Below are 14,791 nucleotides of genomic sequence, written 5' to 3'. Positions count from 1 at the left end.
GTTTCCGTAACTCCAGGCTGTTCAGTACAGCATCACTGTGTGGCAGGTAATGGCCACTTACGTGCTCCCCCGAGGACAGTGGTCTCCACCCAAAACACTTCTACGAAAAGTACAGGAAGAGTAATTCAGAAAATGCAGTAGTGTAAGTGACCCTCAGAAGTTTTGTGCCGGGTTCTGGAGCATACACACTTCTCCTATTTATTACTTGCCGTAGAGCAATCGCTGCTGTTAGTGCTGTGCTGAGTCATTCGTGTATCTTCATTTCTACTGTTAATGCGTTTCCCCTAATATTGTTTGACGTTTATGAATTAATAAAAATCAGTTACCATGAATCGGTGAGTAGTTCATGTTTGTGTTTTTGCTTAATTAATGCGAGTTAGTTGTAAGTTCTGGGGGCGGAGGGTGCATTTTAAGGGGCATTTGGGGTCTTTTAGGGCCAGGGGACTATTGACTCAAGTCATAGTTAGCGCTTATGGACATCGTTTTTCTTAGAGTGGGCAGGAAATGCAAGAATTCAAAGTGAAACAGTTAAATTTAAACCTGATCTTTCTAATGGTTCATTAGTAATCCCTGGAAATCGCAGTTTTAGCCTTCAAGCTTGGCACATATAAATTATTTTTATATTTCATCTGAGCCATTCCTTCTACCTTCCCTTTGTGAACGTTTAATTGGAGTCATTATCAGAATCGCTCGAACAGAGTAACCCATCTCCTACCTGTTTTCTGGAGATGTTAGTAATGAGGAGTCACCACCAGTGGGCGGCAGAGGGCAGGAAACCAGGCCATCTGGCTGAGCCTCGTGCGCTCTGCAATCATGGGCAGATTTCACAATTTACCTGTTAACTGAGTTCTGTTCTTGCTGTTGTTACACGTTGAGAGAAAAACTAAATGTGATTTTTCCATTAAAATGCTGATGCAAATGTCCAAAACGTTTCTCTGTTAAATAGTCTTTTACATTTTTATGCATATAGGTTACAACCTGCCATATTCATTCATCCAGTGATGATGAAATTGACTTTAAAGAAACGGGTTTCTCACAGGATTCTTCTTTGCAGCAAGTGAGTCATGCCTAAAGCTTTGCTTTTGTTTTTATTTTAAATGCTTAGTCCAGTTGCAATTTATGAATCAGTTTTGGAGTCAGACAATGTATTAGGATGGGGTTCGGGGCTCATTGGTAGGAAAAGCATTTAGGTAGACGTGTTGGGCACGTGAGAGTGAGGATGGTATTGATTACATTTCTAGGACGTGTTCCATGCCTGATACCGTGATGGGCTGGGTGGATTTTCAGGGGGTCTGAAGGAATGGGGTAGTTCAGGAAGCGTCTCAGGCGTGCTTGTCACGCGGACTTTTACAACAGCTGAGTCGCTGTGGGCGAGAGCAACAGGAACGAGGCCTTTTAAATGTCGCTGAGAGTAACTTTCACAGATGTCCCTGAACCAAATGGCTTATGTGTTTCTAATATCTTTAAGGTCTGCTAAATTCAATTTCAGTTGAAGCAAATCATTGTCACCCTCCCTTCCCACCCCCAGATTTTTCTCCATATATCAGCTGCTTGTAAGGGAAGAAACAGGATATAAACATAAATGTACTGATTTATCTCTTATCTTTGAGAGTAACTTTCACAGATGTCCCTGAACCAAATGGCTTATGTGTTTCTAATATCTTTAAGGTCTGCTAAATTCAATTTCAGTTGAAGCAAATCATTGTCACCCTCCCTTCCCACCCCCAGATTTTTCTCCATATATCAGCTGCTTGTAAGGGAAGAAACAGGATATAAACATAAATGTACTGATTTATCTCCCATTGGTGGTCTTTGGAGAGGTGACAGATGATTTCACTACCTCGACTGAGCATCAGGTATAGGAGCTAAAAGCAGAAACGCTCTTAAAAGTGACCAGCTCTTCATCTGGAGTCACCCTTAGTCAGGACCAGGTCCTGGCATGTCGGCCGCCTCGGTGTGGCAGCAGGCAGTGTGCGCGCCTTCCCGCCCGACACTGAGCGTTGCGTGGCTTCTTTTTTCTCAGTCTTTAAGCCCCATCTTTCACCAGGGCCAGGGTGAGGCTTCTGATGCCCATGTGGCCCTGTCACAGCTTTGGCACCTCAGGTGACCGTCCTGCTCCAGATAGGGCGTTTCACCAGGGCCAGGGTGAGGCTTCTGATGCCCATCTTGCCCTGTCCAGATAGGGCAAGCTAAGCAATTGCTTGGTTTTGATACTAAGGCAGTTAGTTTAACTCTCACATTTTCAAGATAGGTCTGAAGTAACGTTTCAGTCCTTGGCCAGCTTCTCGTTTGACCCTTGACACTGGCCCTTGAAGCCAGCCTCCTGAGTGCAGGGGCAGAGCGGCCACGGTGGGGCCTTCCCGTGGACCGCAGCACCTCGCTGCCGCCCAGGGGGCCCTGCTCGCAGTCCTTTCACGACCCCAGAGCCCTCCGGTGCTGCCCCAGGAGGCGCTTTGCCAGCAGCTCTTCTCTGTGCTGGCGCACCTGTGGAGACAGGTGGCCCCCTCTGCCCAGGACAAAGCCCCGCACCACCCACGGCTCCACCTGGCAGTGGGGCGTGACGGTGCGAGGTGTACCTGATCCAGGGGCTTCTGCACCTGTCAGAGTAGCTTTAAGAAAAGGAGCGTCCTAAATATCTAATGCTGAATAAGCTAATAAACATGAAGCTGTAGGCTCCTGATTTATCAGTCAAGGAGCGGCCGCACTTGGGTATCAAGTGCAGGTCTCCTTATTGCTCATGAAACCTGGTTCCAGGGTCATGGCCCCTCTGGGACAACTTCCAGACTCTATCTGGTTTGCCTGCTGTCGCTGTGCATGTGAAGCCATCCCAGCCCACAACTGCCTGAGTAACACAGCTCTCACCAGGCTTGGTTTCGTGGATTTTATCCGCTCTGTGTAACTCTCTAAAATTAGGAAAAATAATTGTTTTTTTCTGATTGACAGGCTTCTAGTAAACTGTTTCTTTGCATGTTTAAAACCAGTCATGGATCATTTTGAGAATAAGAAATATGTTCCAAACCTTTTTTCTTTTTCATTTGAGAATGCAAGTCTGGGTTAACCTAGTCGAGTTCTTGCAGTTAGGTCTCACGTGGGTCAGGTCTGGAGTGTAGAGAGCGCAGGGCAGGTCATTTAATAAGGCTTCCAGACTGCATCACCCGTGGGGCCATGTCAGGCTCAGGGAGCGCCCCACTGCGTGTGTACCCTGGCCCGTTCCCTTGTGCCTCCTGCCCCCTCCGGCGGCCTGTGCTCCAGTGTCCGGCTCTTCCTCCTCGCATCCTCTCATCCCTGCCTGGCGGAGATGCGGGTGGGGGGCGGGGGGCGAAGCCACAGACGGGCTCTAGCGGACAGGGAGTTTTGGTCGCCCAAGGGCACCACCAAAGAGATTGGCTTAACAAAGCAGTGGGTGTGCTCCTCAGTGACTTTGGACAGGCTGACAGTTCTGGAAAGTGTGGGCTTGCTTTTTTCTGTTCCACGTTTTTGTTTTGTTTAGGTAATTAAAAGATTTTAATAATTACACAGCCATATGGTGCTTTCCAGACTTGGCTTTCTCAGTGTCCAAAGCACTTTTACGTAGCTTTAAATAGAATCCATTTGCAGCCTTCACTTATGTGGGTTTGTGGGTTTAGCAGGCCTTGGCGGCTTTATTAGTAAAACTCAGGTTTGAAACCTGAAGTTCTTTGCCAGGTCGTATCTTCCTAGAAACTGTAATAGACTTAGCACTAACGAAGACTACAGTTTATCTGTTTTCTTTAACTCTGTTGTTGCACAGAGGTTAACTGTGTCAGTTGCTACATATCTCAATAGGTAGATGAATGCAAATGCATGTGTACATGTGTATGTGTGTCTACGTGTGTGACTGTACAGCTGCCTCTCTGTCCATGGGCTCCACGTTGGCGGATTCAACCGGCCGCTGATCGAAAATATTCAGAAAGAAACGTTATGTTGTTGCCAATGTATATACTATGTAACGAGGCCTGCAGTGGGTCTGTACTGAACAGACAAGAGTTTTCAGTCGTTATTTCCTAACAAATATTTACATAGTATTTACATTGTATTAAGTATTATAAGTAACCTACAGATAATTTAAAGTATATGGGAGGATGTGGGTACTTTATATGCAAATACAAAGTTATATAAAAGGAACTTAAGCATTCTCGGATTTGGGCATCTGAGGCGGGTCCGGGACCAACACCCAGTGGATACGGAGGGGCGACTGTGCGTGCACATGCGTATGTGTTCACACACACACTTACAATACGTTTAGTATTTGCATTCTGTTTATGAAGCAGTTAAAGTATCGTGAAGCATTAATAGGAACACTTTGGGTAACATTTTTTCCCTTTTACACCCCAAAGATTTACAGTATCTCTAGAAGTACAAAAAAACTAAAGGAAAGAAAGAAGAATGGAGAGGGAGCCTCTCCCTCGTGTGACCAAATTTCTGTTCTCTCAGTAAACTCAGAGCCTGGCCTGCGTGGCTGCTCAGAGGCCGCCTTCGGGGTTCTTCCTTGCTGGAAGCTGCCAAGCATTCATTTTACCTTAAGCTAAAGCTGTGATCCGGAGGGGCGGTTCTTTCTTTCTGATTTAACGAACGTGAATGCTGCGTATCGTGATTCCCATTCACATGTCCACAACTCAGCCCAGCTTCGCAGAGCTTTTGCCTCCACTTCTGTCTTCAGCCAGATTCCCGCAGCTCAGCCCGGGTGCACCTCGCTCACGGTGCTTGGCGGGGCTGGCCCCAGGCCCCGGTGCTCATGTGATATCATCCCCGTGGGCAAGAAAGGGGGCAGCGTGAGAGTGGGAGTGGGCATCCCGACTTAGAGAAAAGATTTTACGTTCTCAGTAAACTAGATACAGCCTTTTTCAGACCTACAGAAAAGATGCCTTCCAAAGCCAAATATAAGGTGTGTTTATAAAGCATCCGTGACTTGGATTATCCATGCCATAATTCCCTGCCACCAGAATGAGTCGTCGGGAAGGGGAGGTAGAGGCACGTCCGCAGCGGACCTCTGCAGGGCTGCGTCCGTGGCTTCCGCTCAGATGGAGAACCACAGGGACGGGGCTATAACTTAGCCACAGCTGCCCCCTCCCAGCAAGTGGCCTTGGGAGTGACGCCTGCAGTCAGCCGCCACGTGCTGCTCGTGTCCCTTGTGTGGGGCTCTCCTGCAGGAAAGGGCCGTCTCCTGTCCACAGCTCTGTCCCTGGGCGGCACACACATTGTTATTTGTCTCCATTTTTATCTTTTTGGGTAAAACTGGCAGGACATGGCTCATCTTCTTGTGTTCTCTGCCCTCGACTGGCAACGGAGCACACATCCCCGACTCCACCTGCTCCCTGGGCCTGCTCGTTCTTTTAAATTAGAATATCGACTTTTTTGTGGAGTCCACTGTAACATTCCCCCCATTTCTCACCTAAGAAAACCCAAGCGGGCTTTAGTATGGTGTAGGAAACCAGTATAGGCTTTGCGGGCTGATTTCGGACCAGTGTTAAAACTGTCTGTCCTCCCTCTCAGGTAGGTGAGACAGAAGTTACTTTTATACTCTTCTCAGTCTCTAAGACTTAAATCTTTTTTTACAAAAAGTGTCCCCGAACGTTGTGTTTGTAGAGTCGTGATGGTGATTCTTAGTTGCTGTGCTGGATTGGGGGTGGGGAGATGCCGAGAGGGAGGGTGGGGGTCCCCACTTGTTGGCTCTTCAGGGTGAGGTTGGTTGTGTCTAGAGATAACTGGTACGCTGTATAATTTCAGACCGTCATATGTCACTTGATCACATCTCGAACTAGACAACCCAAGCCTCTCTAGAGATAATTTGCAGTAGAGAACAGAGCGGTCACTTAACATTTCTTACAATGACACGCGCATTCGAACGACTCGTGGACAAAATTCCAAACATTTCCTGTTTTGGGTAAATTGTGTCTGAAATTATTTGATATTTTTTTAGAAAACACACCAACTTTTTAAGCCCTGTGACTATATAAATATGATGATTTCTGGAACACAAATGGGCAAATAGTATGTAGAATGTCATTAGAATCATTATATCACTGTCACTGGTCCTGGGGTTGCCAGGCCTTTTCTGATTATCAGATGCAACAAATGACGTCCAATTTTATTGACCAGTTTGGCTTCAACGATGAGAAGTTTGCAGATCAAGATGACATTGGCAAGTGAGTATATTTTTTCCTGTTTTTCTAATTCTCTTATACTCCTGCTCTTTGTGGCCCATTTTGTGGTTTTCCTGGATTCTTGAAGGAACTTGCGCTGAGTCGGGAGGACCCTGCCTCCCAGGTGTCTCTTTAGTTTCAGCCTGTCCTGCCCTGGAGCCAAGTAGAGATCATGGTGTCTCCCACTGAGAGGCCTTGCTTCTGGGCGTGGCCTCTTTCAGAGAGGCTTATTTTTTACTAGGTTTAGGAGCTTAAGTCATGTTCTTCTCTTGGCATGTTGCCCAAAGTAGTGACTCCCTCATGAGCTACCTGGTGAGAGCAGCCTGCACTTACAGCGCATAGCGAGGTGCCCTCGTGTGGCGGGGCGGGAGCAGCCCCACCCGGGTGACTTCTCTTTCCCAGGCGACTCACAGTAAGGCAGAGTTAGGTTTTGTGCAGGAGCAGCAGTCAGGGTCAGAGGAGCTCAGGAAAGGAAGTTATTGGTGGTCTAGAGAACTAATGAATAGAAGATACGAGCGACCCACAGACGTGAGCACGGGCGATCTGGCATCTGACCTTGGGAAGTGAGAGGTGTTCACAGATCAAGTGTCAATGTGAGGGATAGTGTGGCTCGTTGAGGACAGAGTTTGGAGTGTTGGACGTCTGCTCTCGTGGGACTGCCTGACGCCCGTGAATATCCGGTACCTGTTATATAGTTCCTCCAACAGTTTGTTGAGCTACAGCCGATGGTGGCTGTTGTGTGTCACAGGTGCAGTTTAGGCGTGGGAGAAGCTAACCGACTTCCGGCACACGGGACCGCAGGCTGCACTGTCAACAGCAGGGGTCGAAGGCTGTGTCAGCAGCCCTGAGAAGCAGCTCACTGAGATCCAGAGAGAGCAAGGACGGCCCCCAGGGCTGCTCACACCGGCACCCGCAGGCCCTCCACGTGGCATCTCAGCACTTGCCTGTTTGGACTCTCAGTAAATGTCACTAGTTAGGAAGCCACACTATCTTTAAAACTCGCATGGGTACTTGGGATAAGATTGACTAGAACAGGTCTCTAAGAATGATACGCTAGCCCCACCTACTCAGATACTCTGTTTATTAGGCTATAAATTTTTTACTGCCTACTTTCTTCCTGATTAGGCCACATTAGAACATAAGGTTTGAGGTGTCTGTATTTGATGTGTGCGTTGGCTAGACCTGGAGGAAGCTCGGTGCCTGACAGCTTTCAGTGTGCTCTTCCACGTTTTGACTGGTCTCCTTTGAGAATAACCCTTTTCTTGTTTATGGAGCCGTGGTTGTTGCCATGGACGTGAAAAATCTTTTATAGACAGGATGTCTTTGAGGGTGTGTCTATCGTGTCTGAAAAGGCTTCCATTCCAGTCTTCCCATTTTATACACATTCCTTAATACCAAGGGAGGAGGTATTATTTAATGCAAGCAGGGTTTTGTTTTTTAACTTAGAGATTTTAACGATAGCGTAAATATTTTAAATTTGCAAAATGTCACTGTTTCTGTGAGTCTGTAGATAACTATTCCTACACTTTTGTTCACAGTGTTTCTTTCGATCGGGTCTCAGACATCAACTTTACTCTCAATACAAACGAAAGTGTAAGTATTAGTGTTTCCTGTTGTGAGCAACAAGGCCAACGAGAGACGTACAAGTGGGTGCTGGGTGCGTGGGGGCCGCCATGGGTGCTGGGTGTTCTGGGTAACCTCTGAGGCGGGGTTTCTTCCGCTCGCATGAGCTGCCTGCCCCTGCGGGCACGGGCGCTTGCACACTGGTGTAAGATGTGGCAGGACCGATTGAACCGGGGCCACTTGGGATTGCGGTGTAGAAGCTGAGCTTCACAGAGCGCAGTGGGACTCCGGCCTGCCGCCTCTCAGGTCTGCCATCTGTCAACAGGAGTGACACTTGGGCTCGATCAGCTCGATCAGTGACACTTGGGTGGTGACCAGCGCTCACCACCGGGCGGTTTAGAAACGCCCGTCAGCTGCACCGAGCGATGCTGGACCAGTGCCGCTCGCTCGTCAGGAGCGGGCACGGCCTGCATCCGTGTGCCGATGGGCAGGAGGGACCGTGGCTTTACTGGCTGACGTGGTTGGTGGAGCGTGCTGGGCAGGGCAATGGGCGCTCCTCGCCACCGTGGGACTGGGGAAAGCCGGGAGGCAGGGTGCTCCTGCTCGGACAGCTGGGCGGGCAGAGAGGCTCGGGGAGTCAACATGGTGCTTTTACCAAACGAAAGTGCGTCGGGAGCAGTCTCGGCTCCGTGTGCTAGCTCTGAATTCGGTCGTATCGGGCAGCTTTTTGCTGTCCCTCACATAGAAGCTGACACTAGATGGTCATGTTTCATCTTGGCGTGTGTGATGGAGCATCTTCTAAAGGAAATGGAAGAATGCGATTTCCAGTGGTAACTTTTGGAGAAAATAACTGGATTTTTAAATTTTTTTTGTCTTCTCCCTCTCTCATTTTTATTCAGGGAAACATTGCCTTGTTTGAAGCATGTTGTAAGGAAAGGATACAGCAGTTCGATGACGGCGGCTCTGACGAGGAAGATATCTGGGAGGAAAAGCACATCGCGTTTGCGCCAGAATCGCAGAGGCGATCCAGGTGAAGGCTGGTTTGTTACCGCAGCAGTCACGCCCAGTGCGCATGCAAGCGGTTACTAGGAGAGGTGCATGGTGTCCTCCCCCCGTGGAGGACTTTGACCCGGAGACTGAAGCTTTTGTTGTGGTCATAAATGCCCGGGCTAACTGGCGTGAGTCGGTGCCAGTGCCCCGTCTGCCGTGTGGCAGGAGAACGGATGGCCCTGGGCGCTCTGCTTGGCACTGCTGGAGGCATCGAGACGTAGCTCAGGAAACGCAACGCGGCCTCTCGTGAGTGGGAAATGTGGCGGAGCAGTGTGGTTGCGCAGTGCTCCGGATCAGTGTTCCGTTACCGGTAGCGACAGCAGCCGCTGCGCTGTTTTGGTTCTTATGTATGAAAGTTTCCCCAGGGAGAGGAAAGTGGTTTCCGAAAGTTTATCTAACTTCGGAGACAGTCATGTCAATGGATACCCATCAAAATCAATCCAGCCTCTCCCCACCACCCCCCCACCGCCTCCATTTTTTTAAGTCTCTCTGTGACAAGAACCTAAACAGATTTGCTTCTGCACACTGGGTTCTCGCCGTCCGAGGGTTCATTGTCAGAATCTTCATCGTTGCGAGAACAACCACCAAACTCTCATTTTTATTTCATTTATTTTAAATAATGTTCCCACGTGGCATGCAATTCAAAGAAAACAGCAGTCGGGGCAAAGTAAAGCTCCCTCCGCCCCCTTCTTCCCAGCCGGCCACTCCTCTCGCTGGACGGAGTGGGCCAGCGTCGCCCGTTCTCCGCGGGTCCAGGCAGGGGTGCCGTCCCTCCGAGGGCTGCTTCGCTCTCCTAGCTTAGAGCGTACCCGCCAGTGGCTCGCCCAGTGAAGGCACGTTTGTCTCACAGCCCAGCGCTGTGACTGTCATTCAGCCCGGCTTCTGTCTTTCACTCCCCCTTTGTCACCTTCTGCATATTGGTTGCTCTGGGAATGGGCAGCAAGAGACAAATGTCTTTTTGGCGATTATTTTTTCTTTTTTAATATAAAGTGACCGTCAAACTTGTTTGTCACCATTTGCTGTGAAATTTCGGTCCTTGTGTTGAGTGAAGTCACTAAATGGCCATGGCCTGCTGGCGTTCGTCTCTGGGGCAGGCCGTCCTCACACACTAATACAGCAGTGCGGTCCGCGCCAGCAGAGAGCATTCGGCACAGCAGGGAAGACGGTGTCCTGGAGGTGACAGCATGACAGCTGACACCTAGCAGGAGCACTGTGTGATGGGAGAAGGCGGCTTTTTACTGTTTAACATCTCTATTGAGACAGAGTAAGCTGCATTTATTTAAATTACATGAGGCGGTCAGTTCTGACGTGTACGTCCACGGAGCCACATGCCCGCCACCCACAAGTCCCTCCGTGGGCTTTGGAGACGCCTTCCCCCCGCCGGCCTCCGTTCCTTCACAGTTTTGTATAAATGAAGTCACATATCGTATACTTTTTTGTCTAGCTTCTTTTACTCAGAATGATTAAGAATCATCAGTGTCACGTGACGTATCAGCGTTCATTCCTTTCTTTTGTCGAGCAGGGGTCTGTTGAATGGATATACTATAATTTGTTTATTCGTTTACCTGTTGATAAACACTTGTTGTTTCCAGTTTTTGGCTGTGATGCCATCTGAAATCAGAGTGTGATAGGTTAAAGGTGTATGCTTACCCTAAAACAACCACTAAATAACGAAAAGAGTAAGCCAACAAAGGAAATTAATCAAAAAATTTAAGGCAAAGAAAAAGCAGCTGAGACAACAGAAAACTAATAGCAAGATGAGAGTATGAAACTTGAGCAACCACATCAGTAATCATTCAGATGATTCAAAAACCCAATTAGAACAGAGGTGGTCAGGTTGGATAAAAAATAAGATCTAAGTTCTGCTTGTGAAAAAAGTGATTTAAATATAGATCTCAGCAGGTCAGAAGAAAGGGTAGAGGGCCTGGGTTAGTGTGGGTTTAAAGGGAAGGCCACATGGGCTCCGCTCATGAAGAGGACTCGACAGTTGTGTGTGCGTGCCGGTGACTGCTCGGGGTACACGGAGGGACTGAGAAGGGCAGAGAAGTGGGCAGATGTTTCTACACTCATCTCTGTCACTGACAAAACGACAAGTGGAAATCAGTAAAGTTACAGAACACTTAAACAGCGCACCAGCCACCTTGACCAACTGGATGTTAACGAAACACTCCACCCAACGGTAGCAAGATACACCTTCTTTTCAAGTTACATGACGTTAAGTGAGACTATGTTTGGGCCATCAAGCATGTCTCTGTAAACTCCAAGGTTTTAAGACACAGTATGTTCTCTGACTCCAGCGGAATTAAGTTAAAAATAAGTTAACAGAAAGATCTCTGGAAAATCTCCAAATATGTGGACACTAGCACGAGTTAAATTGTTTTAAATTGAAAGAAAATGAAAACAAAGCATCAGAATTTAGAGGGTGCAGCTGAAAACACTTGAAGGATCATTTTTAGCACTAACTGCTTATTTAAAAAAAAATAAATCTCATCCATGACCTCAGCTTCCACCTTAAGAAACTAGAATGCAAAAGGAAAACAGTAGAGAAAATTACTGTAATCAAAAGTTGTTCTTTGAGATTAATGAAATTGATAGATCACTAGACAGAACGATCAAAAAAAGGAAGATATAAATCACTAATATCAGGAAGGAGAGGCGATATCACTATAGATTTTATAGGTACCAAGTAAAAGGAGAATAAAGGAATATTGTGAACAGCTTCATGCCAGTAATTCTGACAACTTAGATGATCGTTGATACAAAGTACCAGAGCTCAAGCAGAAAAGATTACCCGATGACTAGTCCTGTATCTATTAAAGAATTGGAATTTTTAGGTTAAAATTGCCTACGTACATCAAAAAACCTCCAGGCCCAGATGGCCTCTCTGCTGAATTCTATGAAATATTCCAGGAAGAAATAATACCAGTTCTATAACAGAACTTCCAGAAAATTGAAAAGGAAGGCATAGTACCCATCTGATTCTCTGAGGCCACATCAGTGTACCCTGAAAGCTGACATTACAAGAACATCGACCAGTTAACTCTCATGAATGTAAATGCAAAAACTCCTTAAAAAATTTTAACAAATAAATGCAATAGTAATATAGCATGACAAAGCAAGATTTATTCTGGGAATACAGAATTGGTTTAGCATTTGAAAATCAGTAACCACGTGGCTGAATGCACATCTGTTCCTGATAGAATTCTCAGCAAACTGGAGCTAGAAGGGAATTTCTTCCACCTGATTAAAGCTTCTCCAGTAAACCTACCATTAGCATCATACTTAGTGGTAAAAGACTCAGTGATTTTTCCCTTAAGATCAAGAGCAAGGCAAGGATATCTCTTCTCACCATTGCTTCTCAGTATTGTGCTGGAGGTTCTAGCCAGGAAAAATAAAAAGTATCTGGATTGGAAAAGAAAAAGTAAAACTGTCTGTATTCATAGACGGCATGACTGTCAATGTAGAAAATGTATTGGAATCTACAAGACTGCTGGAACAATTAAGTGGGCTGAGCGAGATTACATGATACAAGACGAATAGAATTGTTTCTGTGTACTGCAACAAATAATTAGAATTGAAATTACTAAGCAATACTATTCATAGTAGCATCAAAATATTACATGTGTAGGGATAAATCTGACAAAGGATGTGCAAGACCCGTACGCTGAAAATTACAGAACAGCTGAGCGAAACCAAGACTTGATAAATGTTTATGAATCGGAAGGCTCAATATTTGTCAAGATGCCAATTCTCCCCAGATTGGTCTAGATTCACTGCGATCCCAAACAGAATCGTAACAAGTTTTTTGGTAGCTATTGACAAGTCGATTCTTAAATTCATATGAAAATGCATAGGACCGAGAATAGCCAAAACGACTTTCATGAAGCAGAATCGGAGGCCCAGCACTACCTGATTTCAAGACACAGTAATTAAGGCAGAGACCAGAGTGAGGAACAGGACCTCCGTGCACAGGTGTGTGGACACCTGGGTTTCCGGTAGAGTTGCTAAGGCAATTCAGTGAGAAAGGATAGGCTCTCAAACAAATGGTACTAAACAATCTGACATCTGTATGCAAAAAGATGAACTCGGTTCGTACCTCTTAGCATGTGTACACGTGAACTCAAAGTAGCTCATAGACCTACATGTAAAACTATGAAACTTAAACTAGAAAATCTTTGTGACCTTGAATTAGGAAAGGATTTCTAAGATGCAATATCCAAAATTATATACGTAGAAGGAAAATGTCATTACGCTTGAATTTATCAAAATTAAACACTGCTCTTCAAAAGACACTATTAAGAAAATGAAAGTCCAAGGCATACGCTACAAGAAAACATTTGCAAGCCGTAGGTCTGATCAAGGGCTTCTACGAGAGGATGTAAAGGACTCTCACAGCCCTCACAAGAAAAAGACAATAACCCATTTTTTAAGTGCACTAAAGATGTGGAAAGACTTCAGAAAGAAGATAGGCGAGTGGCAAATGAGCCCAAAGAAGCCCAGCCGCCGCCGTCACTGGGGAAATGCAGTTAACAGCGCAGCCAGGTGCCTCCACACACCTGTCAGAAGGCACTTTCTAGTTGTTGTGACCTACATCTCAAAGCCATGCCCAAGTGGCGGAGCCCTGGTGGCTTAGGGCAGGATCAGGCAACACACCCGGAACAGAGACCTAACAAAGTGACAGTTGGGCGGATCTGAGCCAGTTGAAGCGTGATGTGATTTTTTTGTTGTCGGATGAACTTTAGGATTTTGTGGATTTAGCTAGTGCCTGAGATGCAGCATTAAATATTTTGGTCCCCTTTTTTCTTAGCTCGGGGAGTACGGACAGTGAGGAAAGTACAGACTCCGAGGAAGAAGACGGAGCGAAACAAGACTTGTTTGAATCCAGTAGCGCCAGCACGGAGGACAAGATGGAGGTGGACCTGAGTGAACGTATGTTGCCTTCTTCCATGTGCTTATGTGTTGGAAATGGGCATTTTAAAAACGGGCCAACTGGTCTGCAGTGTCTAATAAGTTCGTTGAAACACGTGTAGTCATTTTGACCGGGCCCAGGGGAAGGAGCAAGTTACACCTCTGATGACAGTGTGCTCCTCATAGCACGGGGACCCTCTGTGTGAGCCTGCCTTGGGGACCCCGCAGTGTGACCCTCTGCATACCGATGCAGGAAAGATGGGGAAGTCCTGCGAGTTGTAGAATCATGACTGCACTAGGCCAGAGGATACACCTTAAAGCTTAAACACTTTTAAATGGGTTTTCAGAGATTTTTATGGATCTTATAACTCTAAACCTTGTCCAGCTAAGGGCTTATTTATGTCCTGCTACTTGCCAGGAAAACTTGCGTTAGCCGGTTAAAAATGCTGTTAACTTTTGAGCGTTTTGGGTGAGGTTTTCAGGCATTTGAGTGTCATCCCTGGTATCAGTGGAGCTGGGCACACTCGGATCGAAGGGCGGGGCGTGCGGCACGAACGCCCTCGTGTGAGCCTCCTTGGCAGGACCTCCAGACATGGACGGTCCGTGTCACAATCAAACAGATGCCGGACCTGGACTTGGGGAAGTTAAGTAACTCGCCCAAAGGCACAGAGAGGCCCGTCTTTAAAACGGGACCATTTCTGTCGTACAGTTCCTTCTCAGTCATTTATCTCTCGCCGTCCCCCACACACGTGGCAGATTCCCTAGCCTAGTGTCCCTTCCTTCCTTACAGCCTGATCCCCAGCTGTGATAGAAAATGTCTGAGAGGGAATGGTGGTTTCCACACCCAGCTTGTCCCCGGGCAGGGACTGGGGATTCAGCATAAGCACTGTGAAGGAAAAGCATGGTGTACACTGAGAGCAAATGACAGACCCAGTGTCATCTGAAGGGACACATCTCTGAGGAGGCGATGTTTAAACAGCTGTGGTCCAGACTTGGCTGGCAAGGCGGCATGGTCAGAGGGCACTGCAGACGGGAGGTAGCGTGCCCGCCGCCTCCCCCCCCCGCCACCACGTGTACCCCACTGCCCTCGCCTCTGCAGTCCTGTGTCT

General features: G+C 47.1%; 1 protein-coding gene across 8 annotated transcripts in view; it reads left to right on the top strand.

Annotated features, from left to right (window-relative positions):
• PPP6R3 (protein phosphatase 6 regulatory subunit 3) overlaps positions 1-14,791 on the top strand; it is an 85,820-nt gene that overhangs the window by 56,446 nt on the left and 14,583 nt on the right. For 3 of the 8 annotated variants that reach the window (XM_015588731.2, XM_006911002.2, XM_015588729.2), the window contains 5 exons: positions 971-1,057; positions 6,067-6,164; positions 7,700-7,754; positions 8,624-8,754; positions 13,582-13,703. In XM_015588731.2, coding sequence (XP_015444217.1) covers positions 971-1,057; positions 6,067-6,164; positions 7,700-7,754; positions 8,624-8,754; positions 13,582-13,703 — 493 coding nt within the window. The remainder of the gene's footprint in view (positions 1-970; positions 1,058-6,066; positions 6,165-7,699; positions 7,755-8,623; positions 8,755-13,581; positions 13,704-14,791) is intronic. The other 5 variants (XM_015588728.2, XM_006911003.2, XM_015588730.2 and 2 more) reach the window with 5 other exon arrangements.

Source organism: Pteropus alecto, unplaced genomic scaffold (genome assembly GCF_000325575.1).
Source record: "Pteropus alecto unplaced genomic scaffold, ASM32557v1 scaffold43, whole genome shotgun sequence".
NCBI lineage: Eukaryota > Metazoa > Chordata > Mammalia > Chiroptera > Pteropodidae > Pteropus > Pteropus alecto.
Note: the sequence above shows the minus strand (reverse complement) of the source record. Positions and strands in the feature narration are given on the sequence as shown.